The 19863-nt window shown below is 47.3% G+C and overlaps 1 protein-coding gene and 1 pseudogene across 3 annotated transcripts in view; one reads left to right on the top strand and one right to left on the bottom strand.

The window, feature by feature from the left end:
• LOC114502747 (cytochrome P450 4F22) overlaps positions 1–19863 on the top strand; it is a 38693-nt gene that overhangs the window by 14358 nt on the left and 4472 nt on the right. For 2 of the 3 annotated variants that reach the window (XM_036032479.1, XM_028519909.2), the window contains exons 2-9: positions 4615–4837; positions 8074–8218; positions 13540–13593; positions 13708–13835; positions 14031–14152; positions 18120–18387; positions 19405–19471; positions 19580–19709. In XM_036032479.1, coding sequence (XP_035888372.1) covers positions 4616–4837; positions 8074–8218; positions 13540–13593; positions 13708–13835; positions 14031–14152; positions 18120–18387; positions 19405–19471; positions 19580–19709 — 1136 coding nt within the window. In that variant the 5' untranslated portion in view covers position 4615. Of the gene's footprint in view, positions 1–1081; positions 1135–4614; positions 4838–8073; positions 8219–13539; positions 13594–13707; positions 13836–14030; positions 14153–18119; positions 18388–19404; positions 19472–19579; positions 19710–19863 lie in introns of those variants that run through there. The other variant, XM_036032478.1, reaches the window with a different exon arrangement.
• LOC114502500 lies at positions 15969–16455 on the bottom strand (annotated as a pseudogene).

Here is a 19863-nt window from a genome sequence, read left to right on the forward strand (position 1 = left end):
TTTCAGGTGGGGATACAGGCCCAGGGCATAGCCAGTCAGTGGAGGAGTCAGAACTGGTACTGAGCTGCTTCGGCTGTGCATGTGCATTTAATAAGAAAGCCCTGCCTGGCTGGCGTAGCTCAGTGGATTGAGCTCAGGCTGCGAACCAAAGTGTTGCAGGTTCGATTCCCAGCCAGGGTACATGCCTGGGTTGCAGGCCATAACCCCCAGCAACCGCACATTGATGTTTCTCTCTCTCTCTCTCTATCTCCCTCCCTTTCCTCTCTAAAAATAAATAAATAAAATAAAAAAAACAAACAAACTACAAACATTCCTCTCAAGACTGGAACAAGACAGGGATGTCCACTTTCACCACTTAAAAAAAAAAAGCCCCCTGACTTACATTCTTCACTTCACTCAGGGCTCTGCTCAGATACCCCTCCCCAGAGAGGCTCTTCTGGACCGCCTCCTCTAATAACAGTGCTCTCTCTCCTCTTACTCTGCGTATCAGTGTCCTGGGGCTGCTGGGACAAATGACTGCTAACTGAATATTGCTCCCCCAACCCCCGCAAGACAAAATTTTCTTCTCTCACAGGTCTGGAGGCCAGAAGTCTGAAATCTAGCAGGGCTCCACCCCCTCTGAAGCCTCTATGGCAGGATCCTTCCTGACTCTTCCAGCTTCTGGTGGCCCCAGGCATCCCTTGGCTTGTGGCCTCATCACTCCAATCTCGGCTTCCATCTTCACACGGCCTTCTCCTCTTCTGTGTGCCCAGTTTCCCTCTGCCTCCGTCTTCAAGGGACACTTGTGACTCCAGTTAGGACCCCCTCACCCCATAATCTAGGATAATCTCCCCATCTCAAGGTCCTTAATCCTATCTGCAAAGATTTTCCATAGAAGGCCACATTCCCAGGTTCCAGGGATTAGGATGCAGTGTCTTTGGCAAGGAGGAACAATATTCAGCCACCCCTCCACTTTACCTCCTTCTTGACTCGTAGCCTTTATATGGTGTGTTTTTTTAATTTTCACCCGATGATGTGTTTATTGATTTTTAGAGAGGAAAGAAGAGAGAAAGAGAGAAGCATCTATGTGAGAGAGACACATCAATCAGTTGCCTCCTGTACACACCCTGACCAGGGATCGAACCTGTAACCTAGGTATGTGCCGTGACCCGGGATCAAACCTGCAACATTTTGGTGTAAGGGACAATGTTCCAACCAACTGAGCCACCCAGCCAGGTCTGTGTGGTATTTTATCATGTCTGTTGGTGGTCACCTCCCCTGAGGACCAGGGATATGTCTGTCCTGCTCAACATTATATCCTCAGTCCCCAGACAAGAGTCACACACATAGCAGGGGCACAAATATGTTTTGCCAGCTGAATGCTGGAGAAATGCATGTCGGGTGCTTGGTGAAGGGCCTGACCCATGGGTCGAAGTTCTCAGGAGTAATCACTAGCTGGCTTCCCTCTGGAGAACCATTATGCACCATTAAATTGGTAAAGAAATAAACACCCATGGCTACTTCCTGTCAACTGTGTCACCTGGCACTCCCGTGCAAGAGGCAGCCCAATTGCATGGCAGCACCCCCAGATCAGAGCGTCTGCCTGGGACTTATGACTTGGACCTCTCTGTGCTTCATTTTGGGAGGTTGCCTACCCCCCAACCCCACCTCCACCTGGACCTTTTAGGGGACAGATCGCCTGTGTCAGGCAGTCTATATTTTACAAAAGATTTTAAAATGTGGTAAAATATACATAACATTTACTATCTCAACCATTTGAAGGGTACAGTTCAGTGACATTCTGTACATTCATAGTGTTGTATGACTGTCCTCACCATTCATCCCCAGTACTTGTTCATCCTCCCAAACCGAAACTGTCCCCACTAAACCCTCACTCCCCATCCCTCCCCCCCCAGCCCCTGGCTCCCACCTTCTACTTCCTGTCTCTAGGAATCTGACTCCTCAGGACTCATGTAAGTGGGACCACATAGTATTTGTTGTTTTTTTTTTAATTTTATTTATTTATTTTTAGAAAGATGGGAAGAGAGGGAGAAATAGAGGGAGAAAAATGTTGATATGTGAGAGATACATCGATTGGTTGCCTCACACATGCCCTCAATCAGGGACCCAGCCTGCAACCCAGGCATGTGCCCTGACTAGGAATTGAACTGGCAGCCCTTTAGTTTGCAGGCCTGCACTAAATTGACTAAGGCACACCAGCCAGGGCATATTTTGTGTGTGTGTGTGTGTTACTGGCTTATTTCACTTAACATGATGTCCTTGAGGCTCATTCGTGTTGTAGCATGTGTATCAATTTCCTTTTCAAGACTGAATAATATTCCACTGAATGGACATATCCCATTTTGCTCATCCTTGGACACTTGGGTTGTTTCCACCTTTTGGCCATGATGAATAATGCTGCTATGGACATGAGTATACAAATATCTGATTCCCTGTTTTTACTTCTTTTGGTTATGTATCCGGACATAGGATTGCTGAAACATGTGGTACTTCTGGTTAATTTCCTTTGAGGAACTTCCATACTGTTTTCCATAATATGGCTGCATCATTTTACATTCCTACCAGCAATGCATATGGATTTCAGTTTCTCCACATCCTTGCCAACATTTGTGTTATTTTATTTTGATAGTAGCCATCCTAATAAGTGGTCACATCATCTTCATTCTAAGTCACATCCTCCCAGGGGGCCTCTCCAAATTTGGTGACGATCCATCCAGATATTATTGCACACTGTAGTGATCAATAGAAATGTTGTGTCTTCTGCATGGCTGATGAGGTTGGACATCAGCTGGTGGCAAGCCTGGGTCTGAGCCCCTAATGGGGACACCAGCGGCTAAGGCGGGTGGCGATTGAGGCTCAGGTGAGGACCTGGGGTGCAAGGTTTCCTTCCTTCCTTCCTTCCTTCCTTCCTTCCTTCCTTCCTTCCTTCCTTCCTTCCTTCCTTCCTTCCTTCCTTCCTTCCTCCTTGCTCTTTAATAATTTTACAGAGGGAGGAAGGAAGAGAGAGAGGGAAACATAGATTGAACGTACAACCTAGTTATGTGCCCTGGCTGGGAATTGAACCCTCAACCTCTTGGTGTATAGGACAACACTCCAACCATCCAAGCCACCTGGCCAGGGCTGGAGTGCAGGGTTTCTTTATCTGTGTTGCCAGAGGAGGTAGGAGCACGTAGTGAACCCTTGGCTAGTAAGACTGGATGGAAAGAAGAGGTGAGGACAGAGCCCACTATTTTCATAAATTTCCTTGGCATTGTCTGAACTACATTGGTTCTCATTGTGAAGGTGATTGAGACTGATCTCTGGTGGGTCTCTGGGGACCTCTACCAGCTCCTGTCTCCATTGAGATGGGGGCACTGACTTTGAGTTGTCTGGAAAATGGAGAGAATGATAGGATCTTCCTCCAAGGGTTACTTTAAGATGGCACAAGACAAGGCATGCACATTTCTGAGCATGATGCACAGCACGCTGTAAGGGCTCTATACCTGGTCACTGTGTTAATGTTATTGTTACCTGCCTACTTTGTTTTGGTTCCTTTGGGAGCTGACTTTAGATCAAGGAATTGAGAGCAAGTAGTTTGTCTGGAAAGTGACCACAGAAAAGACAGTAAGGAAGAAGAAAGTGAACCTGAAAGGTTTGAAAACAGGGACTCAAGCAAATATTGACACGTGTCCATGCAGGTTCATAACAGCACATGTCCCAACAGGCAAAAGGTAGAGACATCTGAGATGTCCATTGACAGATGAATGCATAAAACAAACCATGCTGAACCCTTACAATGGCATGTCACTCAGAAGCAGTGAAGCACCGACACAGGCTACAATGTGGATGCACCTCGAAAACATCATGCTGGGTGACAGGAGCCAGACCCTAACAACCACAGAGTGTACGATTCCATCCATGTAAAATATCCGGAAGAGGCAGATCCATAGAGACAGACCGTAGATTGGTGGAGGCCAGGGGCTGAAGGTATAGGGCATGAGGAGCGATGCTCATGGGGATGGTGATGCAACATTTTGGGACTAGACAGAGGTGATGGTTGCACAACAGTGTGAATGTACTAGGTGCCACTGAATTGTGCGCTTTAAAACGGTTCATTCTATGTCATGTGACTCTCACCTCAATTTAAAGAAGGAAGAAGAAGCAAAAGAAGGAAGTGAGGCCTTTAACAGAGAAACTTTCTCTTGTGGGCAGCAGGAGTTTAATCCCACTGGCGGTGCTTGTGGAACACACACCTCGGGGCCATTGTGCCCAAGGGAAGAAAGCTCTGGTGTGTTTATTTAGCCACCTCATCAGTCATTGATGAGAGCTGCTTTTGGGGTGGGGTGTGTCTTAATGTTCCAGCCATAGGGAGCAGAGAAGTCAGGGCAGATGTCCCGCAAAGCCAAGGCTGAGGGCACATGGGGCACTGGTGTTTCCATCTGGCCAGCTGGCTGGAGGTCACTACTAGGGGCAGGAGAGATATGTACCCTTGGCATCTGGGACTCACATTTATTGAGCGCCTACTGTGGGCCAGACACAACATGCTTGACTCTACAGGTCACCGTGTGTGTGGCACACATGTGGCTGGATGGTGGTTCCCACCTGTGCTGACCCTCACCCAATGCATTACCCCAGGATGCTGCCCATCACGGAATACCTGCTGCACCTTCTGGGACTGGAGAAGACCACCTTCCGCTTGTATGCCATGTCTGTGATCCTGCTCTCCCTGCTCTTCTTCCTCTTCCGACTGCTGCTGCGGTTCCTGAGGCTCTGCTGGCAATTCTACATCACCTGCCGCCAGCTGCGCTGCTTCCCCCAGCCGCCCCGGCGCAACTGGCTGCTGGGCCACCTGGGCATGGTGTGTGTGGGCTGGGCAGGGCAGGGCAGGGCTGAGCAGATCTCAGGTATTCAGGGAGTCCGATGGACTGCTGGCTTCCCACCACTGGCCCCCACCCCTGCCCCGGCAACAGGAATCTGGTTGGAGTTACAAACGGACCCATTTTACAGGATGTGAGGCTGAGGCTCAGAGAGGGCTAGCAGTTTGTCCATGGTCACACAGCTTGGATGAGGCAGAGCTTACTCCAAAATTTTCTGTATAATTCCAGACTATTGCTGTACCTTTTATATGATACATGTTATATCCTATGATATAATGAGACATAATGTATTCAGGATACAGGTGCAGAATTCAGAATACCTGTGAAGTTCATCAGGTTCATGGACTCTGACTGGGGATGAGGGGGTCATGCTACTGTAGATTTTATTGCTCCATCCCCAACCCCAACATGCTTTCATACTCTTTCTCCCTCTTTAATGCTGTGGTCCCAGTACTGGACCCCAGGCCTTTCCTTGCATTTCATTTCTTATTTCACATGTATGTGCCAAGTATCATTCCAGGCAATTTATAAATGTTAACTCATTCAGTCCTCTTGACAATTTTAGGAGGTAGGTCCTGTGACTATCTTCATTTTGCACCTGAGAATACCAAGGCTCAGAGAGCTTAAGTAGTTGGCTCTAGGTCACACAGCTTGTGAGTGGCAGAGCCGGGTTCAAACACAGCTGTCTGGCTCCAGTGCCCCTGCTCTTAGCTCTCTTCCCTTTGATACCTCTAGTTTCTGGATAAGAAAGGCTGGCATTTTCTAGAAGGACTTCAGAGGTCAGGGGAGAGAAAACCAGACTCCTGAGGGCACTGAGGGCCCCCTTGCTGAGTGTGGAAGGGGACTTCGGAGAGGCAGTTTGAGGCAGCTGTCCCCGGGGTGCACTCGTTGCCCTTATCTACCACCTACTGCCTGTGAGACTGTGAGAAAGCTCCTGCATACCCCCCCATGCCTCAGTTTCCTCATCTGCGATGCAGGGGCTGTAATCACACCTATAACCTCTCGGGATTGTTTTGGCAATTCCTGCAGCCACGTCTGGAGCAGACTTGCCCAGAGCCTGCTCTACTGTGGTGGGCGTATCTATTCAACTCTTAGATCCTTCAGGGACAGGAAATATCAAGGGATTCTAGAAACATTTTAGATACTGCTTAGAGGGAGTGTCTCGGAAGAAGGAAGCAGGAGATTGATTTCCACTCAGTAGTTCAAAGGACTTTTATTTTATTTTATTTTATTTTATTTTATTTTATTTTATTTTTTGAATTACCTCCCTGGGGCCAGCACTCACCAAGTTTTGCCTGTTTGTGCCTGGACCCCATCCCTCTCCCATCTTGCCAGCCCTGCTCAGGCCTCGTCCTCCCCTGTTGGACCATGGTCCAGCCTCCTCCTGGGGCTCCTGCCTCTAGTCTGGCCTCCTCAGTCCATACTTCATCCTGCCCCTGGAAGGATTCTTTAATTCAGCCACCTCCCCCTCCCCACTCACACCCTCCATGGCTCCCCACTGCTGTCCGGGGAAAGTCCCAGCTCCTCAGCTGGTGTTCAAGGCCCTTTTGACTCTGACCTCTACCCTCCTCACCTGTTCCACCATGCCCCTCTGTCCCACCGAATGAATGACTTCCAGTTCCCATAATAAGACTCCCACTCCCCCATTCGTGGCCTTTGCTGGAAACTGTCTTCTGCCCAGAATATTTTTCTCCACTAGATGAACATCTATTCCTCTTTCATGCCATATCTCTAGTGCCCTTCCTCCAGGAAGCCCTCTGATTTGGATGGTGGACCTAGAGGTAATAGCCAGGCTGTGGTACCCCAGGCAATTGACCAGAGCTTGTTCTGAAGTCCAGCCTTGACCTCATGGACCCAGCCCACCTCCCTGGGCCACAAGACCTGGGGGAGGCAATGATATCCCTTGATCGTGAATAGTTTCAAGGCTGATCCTGATAGAAAATGAAACATAGGCGCCAGAGAGGAGTAATTTATTAATTTATTCATTCAGTAATTGCTGAGCCCTACCACTGGTCAAGCACTGGGTTAGGCCCCTTCGCATCTGAGCTCTCCTATAATTCTCACAGCCTGTGAATTAGGGATGGATCTGCCCCATAGTGTGGATTTGGTCTTTGGAGCTCAGAGAGGTTAAGGGACTTGTTCAAGGTCACACAGCAGCTGAGGGTGGATTTTAGTTCAGATTCTTCTGACATTGAGCCTGAAGTGCTTCTGCTTCATAGAGCATGTTGATTAAGAGAAGGCATTTGGAGCTGGGTGGCCCATGTTCAAATCCTGGCTCTGCCCAGTGGCAGATGGTGCTAGTGCCTGTCCACATCCTCTGGGCCCATTTCTGGGTACAATGGCCTGACTTCCAGCTGCCAGCACCTGCATTCTGGGGCTTCCTCTAGCAGCTGGAGCCAACTCTGCTGTGTGTACTAAGGGCTTAAGAGTGGCCCTCTGCCATTGACTATGGAGCTATGTGAGTTTGTGTATAAACACCTCAGCCCCCTCTACCCTCAGGTGGGTTGACAGAGATGCCTGTCTCCCAGGGGTCCGCCATGGTTGCCCATGGCGGTAACTTCCTCGACAGCTCACTCTTTGCTGACAGCCTTCCCTCACTCCGTCACTTCCCTGCTTCCTTACCCATGTTTTTTGGGATCACTACCCCAAATAAAGCTCCTTGCCCCAGAGCCCTTGTCTCAGGACCTGATTCTGGGGAGGCCCAACCAGGCCATCACTTCCTCACTCGTAACTTCAGACAAACTAAAATGGTGAAATAGTAGCAACTCTGTCTCAGGGTTCTTCTGTGGGTTGAATATAAATCTATGAAAAATGCCCCAAGCTGTACCCAACATTGCAAGCACACGTCTGTGTTAAATATGGCAGTATCAGTAATGTTTTATTACTGACAGAGCAAGAACTCGATAAGCTCCAGCCACTATCCACGTGTTTACTGTTTCCGTTTTTATTTCTTGAATGCCAGCTGGGCGTCAGGCCCCATGTTGCGGTCCTCATGTTTTGTTATTTCATGAATCCTCTCAACTGTCCTCAGGGAGCTGATTCTTTCCCACTTTTCAGATGAGGAAGTGGAAGCTCAGTGAGGTGCAGCCAACTCCCTGCAGCCATATAGCCAGCCCTTCCTGGCTTGTTTGAGGACAGGGGAGGTGGCAGGCAGGAAGGAATGGGGGAAGCCAGGGCTGGGCACCTCCTCACTCTCCTTCCCTACCATCCCCTACAGTACCTTCCAAATGAATCGGGCCTCCAGGATGAGAAGAAGGTGCTGGACAGCATGCACCATGTGGTTCTGGTGTGGATCGGACCTGTCCTGCCACTGCTGGTCCTGGTGCACCCTGACTACATCAAACCCGTGGTGGGCGCCTCAGGTAGGTGGGCAGGGTCTCTGAGGGATGGGTAAATCCTCAACTCCCAGAGTTCACCATGGCTTCTGGGCAGGTGGGCTATCCAGAAGAAGGGTTATTTGAGGAAGGCTTTGAAGGATGAATAAGAGTTCACCAAAGGAGAAATGGCAATATCTCCTTTGTGAAAAAGGTGTGACTGATAGAGTCCTAGGAACTTTGAGAGGGTGCTCTTCTACTGGGAAGTCAGAACCAAACACGTTCAGATAAGTAGTTGCCCAAGATTCTGTTACCTGGTTGTCGCTCAGTTCTATGGGCACTCCCATCATTTGGGTTCTGACACTCCCGCTCTGACTGTCCCAGCCCATACCCTGCTCTCTTCACCTGGGCTGACCCTGACTGGCGGAGAGAGAGATGGAGGATTGTTTCTTCCTTCCACAATCCACACCTACCCCATGGTGTAGGACTCCCATGAAGGCTTGGCAAGCTCTTGCTCAGCCTTCAACACCCAGCTCCAATGACCTCCTTCTCTAAGAAGTCTTCCCTGATATCCCAGTGGACCATCGCCCTCTCTCCCAGACTTTCCCATTCTCAGTCCTGACAGTGAAGGGCTGAGTGTGTCTGTGTCCAACTCAACTTTTTTCGTAAGTGGGGCTCTGGATCCTCAGTGTGGCCTTGCATGTAGCTAGCTGGGTACCTCCCAAAGCATCAGGGGACATTTGAGAGAGCAGGGATGGCAACAGAAGCCCCAGGAATTTCAGGATCTCTTGCCTCAGCTTGGGCCTCCACAAACACATATCTGGAGACCGCCTTCAAGGCTGCCACCAGGAGCCATGAAAGAGTAAGAGACTGCCATCCTTCCCTCCTCCAGTGATGCCTTCCCATTGCCTCTCCACCCCCACTGTTGCATTTGTGAGGGGGTGACCATCCCCATTGTACAAAGGGGGAAACAGACCTAGGAAGAGGTGACTCTTCCAAGGGATGGGCACTGGGTTTGGGAAGAGCCCTGGGGCCAGCTCTTGGGTGGGTTGGGTTAGGATCCTGACTGGAGCATGCACCTACCATGTGACCCAGAAATTCATCAGGGCCCCAGTTTCTGATCTGTAAAATGGGGCCATTGTGAAGACTCAAAAATACAATGTAGCTAGGTGCTAATAAATGTTTCTTTTCTGCCTTCTTAATATACTTTTTTCCTTTCTGTCCCTAACTCTTCCTTGTTCTCCTGACCTCCCCTCCCCCTAGAGCATCAGTTTCATGAGTATCATCCTTCATGACGTGCGACTCCAAGTAGATCAGGAAGTAGAGCCCCCAGCATGCGCTTGGCACTTAGCAGATGCTTGAGCCTCTTCTTCTTCCCTGCCTTTCCTCAGGGCAGGCAGGATATCCACTGCCTCCCCCTAGAAGAACAGGATGGGGGACCTCAGGTCGGGGAGGGTGGGGCTGTGAGTCAAGTGAGGCCTGGCCTCAGGGTGCCCCGGCCCCTCCATGCCTACTCACCTGGGATGGGACAGGTCTGAACCAAGTCTCAGACAGGGAGCTGATTCTTTCCCACTTTTCAGATGAGGAAGTGGAGGCTCAGTGAGGTGCAGCCAACTCCCTGCAGCCATATAGCCCTTCCTGGTTTGTTTGAGGGCAGGGGAGGTGGCAGGCAGGAAGGAATGGGCATTTCCCCATTTCCCCCTGGGGCCTCCGTGGGGGGCCACCCCTGGGGCCTTGCTGCTCTGAGCTTAAACCAGCACAGCTGATGAGCCCAGAGAAAAGCATGAGTCCTCTTGGAACCTTTGTGGGGGTTTTTTTGTTTTTTTTTTTTAATCTCCTAGTGGGCATTTGGGATAGAGGACATTAATGGGGAAAAATAGGTGAAGATGCTTTACAGAGGACAAACCATGCTGTACAGGCACATAATTAGAGCTTGGTTTTATACATTCATTTTTTATTGAGATGAAATCCACGTAACATATAATTAACCATTTTAAAGTGCACAAGTTGAGAGTGTAAGATAATTAATGTGCTCACAGTGTTGTGCAACCATTGGCTCTCTCTAGTTTCAAAATTTTTTGTGGCCCCATAAAACACCCTGCGCCCATTAAGTAATCACTTGCCATTCCCTCTTCTCCCCATCTCCTGGTGAATATTAATCTACTTTCTGTCCTTATGGATCTTCCTATTCTGGATATATCATAGGAAAGGGCGCACTAAACGTGGTCATGTATGACTGAATTCTTTCACTCAGCATAATGTTTTTGAGGTTCAAAGGCTGAATTAACAGTCTATTGTATGGATGGACCCCAATTTGCTCATCCATTCATCTGTTGATGGACATTTGGATAGTTTCTACTTTTTGGCTGTTATAAATAATGCTGATAAGAACACATGTATAAGTTTTGATGTGTACATATATTTTTATACCTAGGAGTATCTGCCAAAAAACATTGTGGGGTCATATGATAATCCTATGTTTAACATTTGAGGAACCTCCAAACTGTTTTCCATGGCAGCTACGCATCCACTTTTTACTAATAGGGACATGCTGTGAGCTGGGAACCCAGATATTCACCTCACAAGTTCTTGACACCAATGACCAGTAATAATAATCATAGTAGTAAAAATTACCAACAGTTGGTTAGTTATTCATTTACACGCACAAATGTTTAATGAGCAACTACTGTATGCCAGGACTGTATAATAATTATATAATATATAATAGTATAATAACCTGTACTATATACAGGCTATTATGTGCCTATACAGCATGTCTTGTCCTCTGTAAAGCATCTCACCTATTTTTCCCCATTAATGTTCTCTATCCCAAATGCCCACTAGGAGATTAAAAACAAAAACAAAAACAAAAACAAAGGTTCCAAGAGGACTCATGCTTTTCTCTGGGCTCATCAGCTGTGCTGGTTTAAGCTCAGAGCAGCAAGGCCCCAGGGGTGGTCCCCCAAGGAGGCCCCAGGGGGAAATGAAGTCTGAGACTTGGTCCAGGCCTGTCCCATCCCAGGTGAGCATATTAGCTCATTCTTTGAATTTTTTTAGGGGACCATGGGGCAGGCAGCATTGTTATATTTCCACTTTGGCAGGTAAGAACATGGAGGGGCACAGTGGCAACATGGCCGAGTTTACACACCTAGTTAGTGGAAGGGCTAGGATTTGAACCCAGACTTCGCCAGCCCAGAGGCAAAGCTTTCAACCAGAGTGATATGCAGCTTTCTACTGCACATCATGTGCAGGGCTTTTCTTCTATGACCTCCTCTAGGATAGACTCTACCACCCCCTTTTTACTGGAGGGAACATTAATGGAAGAAGCAGCCTGGACACAAACTGTCCTGGCATTGAGTGGCTAGCATTGGAGTGGAGGAGGGACCCAACGATGGGAAAGCAAGGGTTCAGTTGGAGAGAGGGTTTGGAGAAGACTCTGCAGAAGGCATTAGTGAAGCTGGGCTTTGAAGGATGCATAAGAGTTTGCCAATGAGTAATTTTGGGTGGAGGACCCTATCAGTGCAAAGGTGTACATGTATGAAAGTGTAAGGGGAATTCAGGTGACTTGGGCTGTCTATAGCGAAGATGATATGTGTGCAGAAGTAAAAAAATGAGACAGGAGCTGGACTCAGAGTGCCTTTGTGCAGAGTGAATGAGCTTGTGTTATCCTGGGGGTGATATGGAGCCATGGGGGGTGTTTGAGAAGGACAACCATTGGACATGTCTGAGAGTCAGAGAGACCTCTGGGGGAACTTGTGTGGAGTTGAGTCCTGAGAGGAGAGAAACAGCTAGACTCCTATTTTTCTCTCCAATATTTCTTCCAGGAAGCCTGTCTTGACATCCAGCAGCCTTTTCTCTGTGCCTCCCTTCTCTCCTGGCACACTTCCTACCTTCTTGATAATTGCACAGTGTGCCTCTGCTTCCCTTTCCCACCCCACCCCAAGCTCCTCCAGGCAGGGTGTGGAGCTGAGTCACCTATGGGTCTCCAGCATCATGCAGCATGGTTTGGGCATAGGAAGGTAGCAGAAGAGGTGTGTGTCAAATGGGAGAATGAATGGACAGATGACTGTATGAATGATTGGCCAATTCCTGGGGAGTGTGTGTGTGTAGGAGGCTGAGTCACAGCTCATGTAAAAAGTGACATCACTTGAGTTTCAGGTACTTCCTTCCTGGACTCCTGCCCATTCTGTCCCAAATTTGTTAGCCTATAGAAAGCAAATTGCCCTGACTGGTGTGGTTCAGTGGGTTGGGCATTGTCCCATAAACTGAAAAGTTGCTGGTTTAATTCTTGGTCAGGTCACATGCCTGGGTTGCAGGCCAGGTCCCCAGTTGAGGGCATAGGAGAGGCAATCAACCAATATTTCTCTCAAGCATCAATGTTTCTCTCCCTCTCTTTCTCCCTTCCCCTCTCTCTAAAAATAAATGAATTTTTTTTAAAAAAGAAAGGAAATTCACTCACCCATCCATCTATTCATAAGTTCACTCACCTTTTTCTTCATTCATTATTTGAATTGGTTCATTCATTCATACAATAAAAATTTACTTAGCACCAATATATCAGTGACCAACATGGTCCCTCTCCTCAAGGGGCTTGTAAGTGGATGGACACAATCCAGAGAGTGATTGGTGGGGGACAGTATGGCATGCAAGCAGAAGGATAAGAAAAGAGTGTGTAAGCAGAGAGGGCATCTGGTGAGAAGACTCAGAGCAGAGAGAGAGCATAACTTTTTTCATGAAGCCAAGAAAAGTTTTGTGATGTTAGAACATTGGGCATATATTGTGGGGGTGGGGGTGGGAATAGAGAAGTCTGAGGGACATCTGGACTGGGTTAGATTATTCAGGGCTTTGAAAATGGGCCAACCAACTGGTACAGGAAGGGACATGGTTAGACCTAGAGTCAGATAAAATTCCCATGGGGCCAGGGTTCAGGATAGCCTGGCCAGGGCAAGGCTGCAGGCTGGGAGCCTCAGCTAGCAGAAAAGTGGGGATGCATTATGTTGCACAAGGCCTTCTGCATGGGGAGCACAGCCAGGTTTGGGAGTGAGAGACAGCATGTGGGGTTACTGAGTGTATGTTGAAGGATGAGATGGGAAAGGCACACTAGGGCAAGATAGGACAGGGATTTCAATGTTAACCTGAGCTTGAACTTTTTTTACCAGGGTGATAGGGAGCCATGGGAGGTGTTTGAGCAAGGGAGCCTCATGTTCAAGTCAGCATGTTATAAGGATCTTTCTGGGGTAGGTGTTAGGATGGATTGGAGGGGTGAGGTGGGAGGTCGGAGCCCAGAAAGGAGCCCTAAAGAGATCAGAAGCAGAGGTCAAGGGTCAGAATTCTGTTTTAAGCCATCATTGCCTCATTTGTCTCCACAGCTGCCATTGCTCCCAAGGATGATTTTTTCTATGGCTTCCTGAAACCTTGGCTGGGTGAGTACGGGACTGGGTAGGCAGGGACTTTGTGGAAAAAGGGTGGAGCATGAGGTTTCTTGGAGTGTTTGAGAGTAATAGGAGAGATCCCTAATCTCAGTCTTTGTGACCCAGGGGATGGGCTGCTACTTAGCAAAGGTGACAAGTGGAGCCGACACCGCCGCCTGCTGACACCTGCCTTCCACTTTGATATCCTGAAACCCTACATGAAGATATTTAACCAGTGCACCAACATCATGCATGTGAGTCCCAAGGTTTCATGGGAAGAAGATGTCCTGGTAGTGAGACTGGTCTAGGTTCCAGCTTGTGGGTGAGCCATGCAATGTCATGAAGCCTCACTTCCTTTATCTACGTCAGGCTTGTCATGCAGTTAGGTCACTGTCAGCCAGGCTTTAAGCCTGTGGTCTCTGTGCCCATTTGATGTCTCTCTCTTCCAGGCTAAATGGCGGCGCCTGGCAGATGGTCCCATGGTCTCCCTTGACATGTTTGAGCATGTCAGCCTCATGACCCTGGACAGTCTTCAGAAGTGTGTCTTCAGCTACAATAGCAACTGCCAGGAGTGAGTGTGGCCTACTTGGGGAGGACAGAACCAGCTGCTTTAGGGGCAAGGTGGTGGGAGAAGAAAGGTGGTGTTAGGCACCTTTGGGCTGCTGGTGCTCTGCCAGGCAGGCTGTGTGATTCCAGGAAACTCACGTCATCTCTCTGAGCCTGTTCAGTAAATGCTAGTTTCTCTCTGAAGACTATGTGGTCTTTGGAAAGTATCTGCCTACTTTCTGAGCCTCTGTTTTCTTGTTTGATGACAGTCTCTGACTGTTTGAGAGATGCTTTAAAGATAAAATGATCTGTCCTGGCACACAGCAGACACTCAGTGGGTATTTGTTGAATGAATTAGTAACATAACCATTGCACAACCATTGTCCTGGTTTTTTCATTTATTGATTCATTCATTGCATATTCACTGTGTACTTACTATGTGCCTGGCATTATGCTAGCTACTGGGAATATGGTAGGGAAACAGATGAAATTTCAGTTCCTTGGAGCTTAGTCTAGGTGGGGATATAAGGAATAAGGGACATAATGAATGTTCAGTTTGTATTACATAATAGGCTGTCAATAACAAGCTTCTGGCTGTTACTCTGGGCCTTGCAGGGGTGTGTTTCAGTTGGATGAAGCAGAGATGGCCTTAGTAATTAATTAATTAATCTGAGAAATATTTGCTGAGTGCCTACTATGTACTAGTCCTGGACTAGGCACTGTGAATACAGTGATCAGTAAAACAGACAAGGTCTTGCTCTTCTAGAACTTATATGTTGGTGGGAAGAAAGACAGTGACCATGAACAAATAAACAACAAATTGACCAACTGTGATAACTGTATGAAAACAAGCAGCACACTTCAGAACCAAGGACAGCTCCTTAAAACCCTGCCCCAGTGATTTAGTTCACAGGTGGCAAACACAAGGCCCCCCAAGCTGAATCCGGCCCTCCACCTTGTTTTATCCGGCCCAGCACCTTGTTTCTACCCAGTGGCAGCGCTAAGCTCTTGCTTAACTGTTACGGAGTAGTTACATTTATACAGTCCTGAAATTACATTCGACCCTTCGGAGGCTACTGTGAGGCTGATGTGGCTTTCAGTGAAAATGAGTTTGAAACCCCTAATTTAGTTGTTATTGTTTTAATACCAGCTTTACTGAGATGTAATTCACATACCATACAATTCACCTATCAAAAATAAACAATCCAATGGTTTCTAGTATATTTACAGAGTTCTCCAATCACCACAATCAATTTTAGAATATTTTCACCAAAAAGAAACCGTGTACATTTTATTTTATTTTGGGGGGGATATGATGTTTATTGAGCTTCTACTCTGGTGGATATCAGAGTAGAAATGTCTGTATAAAACCAAATGTTTATTACTATAACTTTTGCATCACAATTAAAGTCCAGTTTCTTAAAAATAGTCAACTCGCCCTGGCTGGCGTAGCTCAGTGGATTGAGCACGGGAAGTGTCGCAGGTTCGATTCCCAGCCAGGGTACATTCCTGGGTTGCAGGCCATAACCCCCAGCAACCACACATTGATGTTTCTCTCTCTCTCTCTCTCTCTCTCCCTCTCTCTCTCTCCCCCCTCCCTCCCTCCCCTCTCTCTCTAAAAATAAATAAAAATAAAATCTTTTAAAAAAATAGTCAACTCAATCAAAACTCACTATGTTAGAATCAATAGCTTCTTTGAAGCCACAGTAACACTTAAATATGGCTAAGACACAAATGCAGAGATTTGGTTTGTTGGAAAGCTAATTAAACTTCCAACTTGCTCAAATATAATTACAGAAAGGCAAAATTGTGTTTTTCATAGAGATACAACCCACTGGAATCACCAATACTGGACAGCAGTTACAGTCCTGAGATAATGAGAAATCCAAGCATCCTTTGGATAGTCTTCTGCTGTCCTTTCTTGCCAATCAGAGATTTGTGGATGGGTGGAATGACACCACCACCAGCAATTGTAGCCTTGATGAGAGAGAGAGTCCAATTCTTCATCTTCATGAATAGCAAGTTGCAAATGTGGAGGGGTAATTATACTTTACGTTTAAGTCTTTCAAGGCATTTCCCACCGATTCAGGCACCTCTGTGGTGAAGTCCTCCAGGATGGCTGCACTGTATACAGCTGCAGTTGCACGCACGCATCCAAACTGGTCATCCTAGATCTCAGGGTCCACCAGTAACTGTAAACCAGCTCTCTGTGAGCAGGAAATGGCCTTGGCCTTCCTGGAGTCCTTCCCAGCCTTCCTGCCAGTCATTTCAAATTCTCATGAAGCTCAAACAAGCAAGGCAGAGAAAGGACTAGTCAGATGCCCAGCAAGATCCACTGCCTCCATGGTCACACCGTGATTCAAACTGCCCCTGCGCATTTTAGTACTCACCCCCAGTCGCAAGTGTCCTCCAGGTCTAGGCAGTCATTAATCTGGCTTCTGTATCTATAGGTTAATCTATTACAGAAATTTCATAGGTGGAATTATACAGACTTTTGTGGCTGGTTTCTTTTACTCTCCATAATCTTTCAGATTTATGCATATCATAGTAGGTATCAATAATTCATTTTTAAATTGCTGAATAATATTCCATTTACCACATAATACCACATTTTGTTTATGCAATTATCTGTTGATGGACATTTGGGTTGTTTCCACTTTTTGGTCATTATGAATAATGCTGCTATAAACATTCATACACAAGTTTTTGAGTATATATGTTTTTAATTTTCTTGGGTATATACCTAGGAGTGGACTTGCTGGTTATATGCTAACTTATTATGTTTAACTCTTTGAGGAAGTGCCAGATTACTTCTTAAAGTGGTTACACCATTTGACAATCTCACCAGTGGTATACAAGGGCTCTAATTCCTCCACACCCTAACCAATACTTGTAATTATCTGTCTTTTTATTATAGCCATCCTAGTCAGGGTGAAGTGGTATCTCATTGTGATTTTGATTTGCATTTCCCTAATGGCTAATGATGTTGAGAATTTTTCATGTACTTGTTGGCCATTTTTATATCCTCTCTAGAGAAATGTCTATTTATATCCTTTGCCCATTTTTAAATTGAGGTATTTGTGTTGTTATTGAGGTTTAAGAGTTCTTTTCTTCTTTAAAATCCTCACCCAAGGATATGTCTTTATTGATTTTAGAGAGAGAAGAAGTAGCGGGGAGAGAGAGGGATAGATGTTAGAGAGAAACGTTGATTGGTTGCCTCCTGACCAGGGATTGAACCTTTTGGTGCATGGCACAGTGCTCCACCTAATGTGCTACCTGGCCAGGGCAAGAGTCCTTTATACAGTTTAGATACAAGTTCCTCATCACATACATGGTTTGCAAGTGTGGCAATTTAGTTTTAGTGATGTTACATCAGTCTGGAAGTCCTCATCCCCCTTTGGGCCTGTTTCAAAATGCACCCAGGTTTTGGTTTTATTCAGGTATGGTGAGGCCAACAGATCAGAAGATGATTGCTACTGAAAATATAGTCCATTCCTCCCCATTCCCAAGATGGGGGGGGGCAGTGCCACACCATATAGGTCATGTGGGGAAGCACCAGAAGAAAGCATGGCAAAAGTCTTTTTTGGGGGGGTTCTAGGAAGAAACAGAAATGCAGGGTATGCAGGATTGGCTAGTTCAGATAATTTCTGTGGGCTCTGAGACATAGGGGTGCCTGTGTTGTCCAGTACCTGGCTCTGGGCCGATTACAGCAGGAGAATAGGGGGGCTCAGCTGGATCACGTTTGGAGTAGGGGCTGTGGCATGGTTGGTTTGCAGAAGCAAGGCATGCTTCTGAGTGAGTCTCTAGGAATAGGCTAGTCCTGGGAGGGTCAGTGTCACTCCAGGCAGTGAGGTCCCTGATGGTAGAACATCAAAAATATACAAAAATAAAATATAGGTAACCCAGGGCCTCTCTTGGTCATCTACCCACTGGGAGAGGATGATTGTCTTAGGGAATGGGTCTACACTCACAGCCCTTCTTCTCCCTGGCAGGAAGATGAGCGATTACATCTCAGCCATCATCGAGCTGAGTGCACTGGTGGTCCGACGCCAGTATCGCCTGCACCACTACATTGACCTCATCTACTATCACACAGCAGACGGGCGGCGCTTCCGTGAGGCCTGTGACACCGTGCACCGCTTCACCACGGAGGTCATCCAGGAGCGGCGGTTGGCGCTCCGCCAGCAAGGGGCCAAGGCCTGGCTTAAGTCCAAGCAGGGCAAGACCTTGGATTTCATTGATGTGCTGCTTCTGGCCAGGGTGAGGCTGGGCCTGGAGGGTGGGCCCTGCCCTGGATGGCCTCCTTGTGAGTTGTCTGAACTTCCTGAAATAACAAACACCCAAACTAACTTAGACATAGGTTGCAGGCAGAGGCAAAATGCATAAGACTTACTATATTCGTTTGCTAGGGCTGCTGTGACAAACTGCCATACATTAGGTAGCTCAAATAACAGAAATTCATCTTCTCAGTTCTGGAGGTGGGAAGTCTGAGATCAAGGTGTCACAGGGCTGGTTTCTTCAGAGGCCTCCCTCCTTGGTGTGTAGATGGCCATGTTCTCCCACATGTTCACAGGGTCTTCCCTCTGTGCATGTCTGTGTCCTAACCTCCTCTTCTCTCAAGGACCCAATGATATTGGATTACGGCCCACTCTAATGACCTCATTGTAAATTAATTACTTCTGCAAAGGCCCTATCTCCAAACACACTCATGTTCTGAGGTCCTGGGGGGTTAGGACTTCAACATACGAGTTTCAAAAGTGGGAATGGAGGTGGAGGGAAGAGAGACACAATTTTGCCCATAATACTTGCAAAGATGAAATACATGACCTTGAAGACATGTGACAGCTTCAGAGAAAGGTGGTCACCCTTTTGTGGTCCTGCCATGGAATTTCTGAGCAGCACTGGGGGTCTGGATTCAGGCAGTCCGAGACTCCAGTTCTGACTTTGATGCTTCATGGATGCTTGACCTTAGTCATCTGAGTCTTCCCTCGGAACTGCAGTTTCCTCATTTATGACACGAAGACCATATGACTGACTGATCATAAAATTGTTGGTGCTAGGGGCTAGCAGTTCAAGAAACACGAACCCCTTTCTTCCTCTCCTCTTTAACTCTCTTTCTCTCTTTCTTAGATAAGTACCATACCTCCATCTTCCTGGAATCTTTTCTCCTGTAGCTTGGCTTAAGAGAGAGAAGGGGGTATCTTCGACTTTGGAGAAGCCCCCAGCATGTGGAGGGTGGGATGAAGTTGGCTGAGCATTGTCTACTGCCCTTTCCAGGATGAAGATGGCAAGGAACTGACAGATGAGGACATCCGAGCTGAGGCAGACACTTTCATGTTTGAGGGTGAGGACATGGTGCAAGGCTGGGGGAGCATGAGGGTGCCTACTGTCTGAAGATAGCATCTCTGCTATCTCCAGGAAGCTTCCATTTGAGCTCCTCATCTGCCTGCAGGTCATGACACAACATCCAGTGGGCTGTCGTGGGTACTGTTTAACTTGGCCAAGTACCCAGAGTACCAGGAGAAGTGCCGGGAAGAGATCCAGGAAGTCATGAAAGGCCGGGAGCTGGAGGAGCTGGAGTGGTGAGTCTGTGGTCATGGGCAAGGTGGGGACAGGTTGAGCTTTGGGTGTGACTCTCTCTCCTCTACCACTTATTGTCTTTCTGAATCTCAAACAAATCACTTAAGATTATTGAATTTCAACTCTTTAACTGTAAAACAGGATGACGATAATGCA

The sequence above is a fragment of the Phyllostomus discolor genome, chromosome 8 (genome assembly GCF_004126475.2).
Source record: "Phyllostomus discolor isolate MPI-MPIP mPhyDis1 chromosome 8, mPhyDis1.pri.v3, whole genome shotgun sequence".
Classification (NCBI taxonomy): domain Eukaryota; kingdom Metazoa; phylum Chordata; class Mammalia; order Chiroptera; family Phyllostomidae; genus Phyllostomus; species Phyllostomus discolor.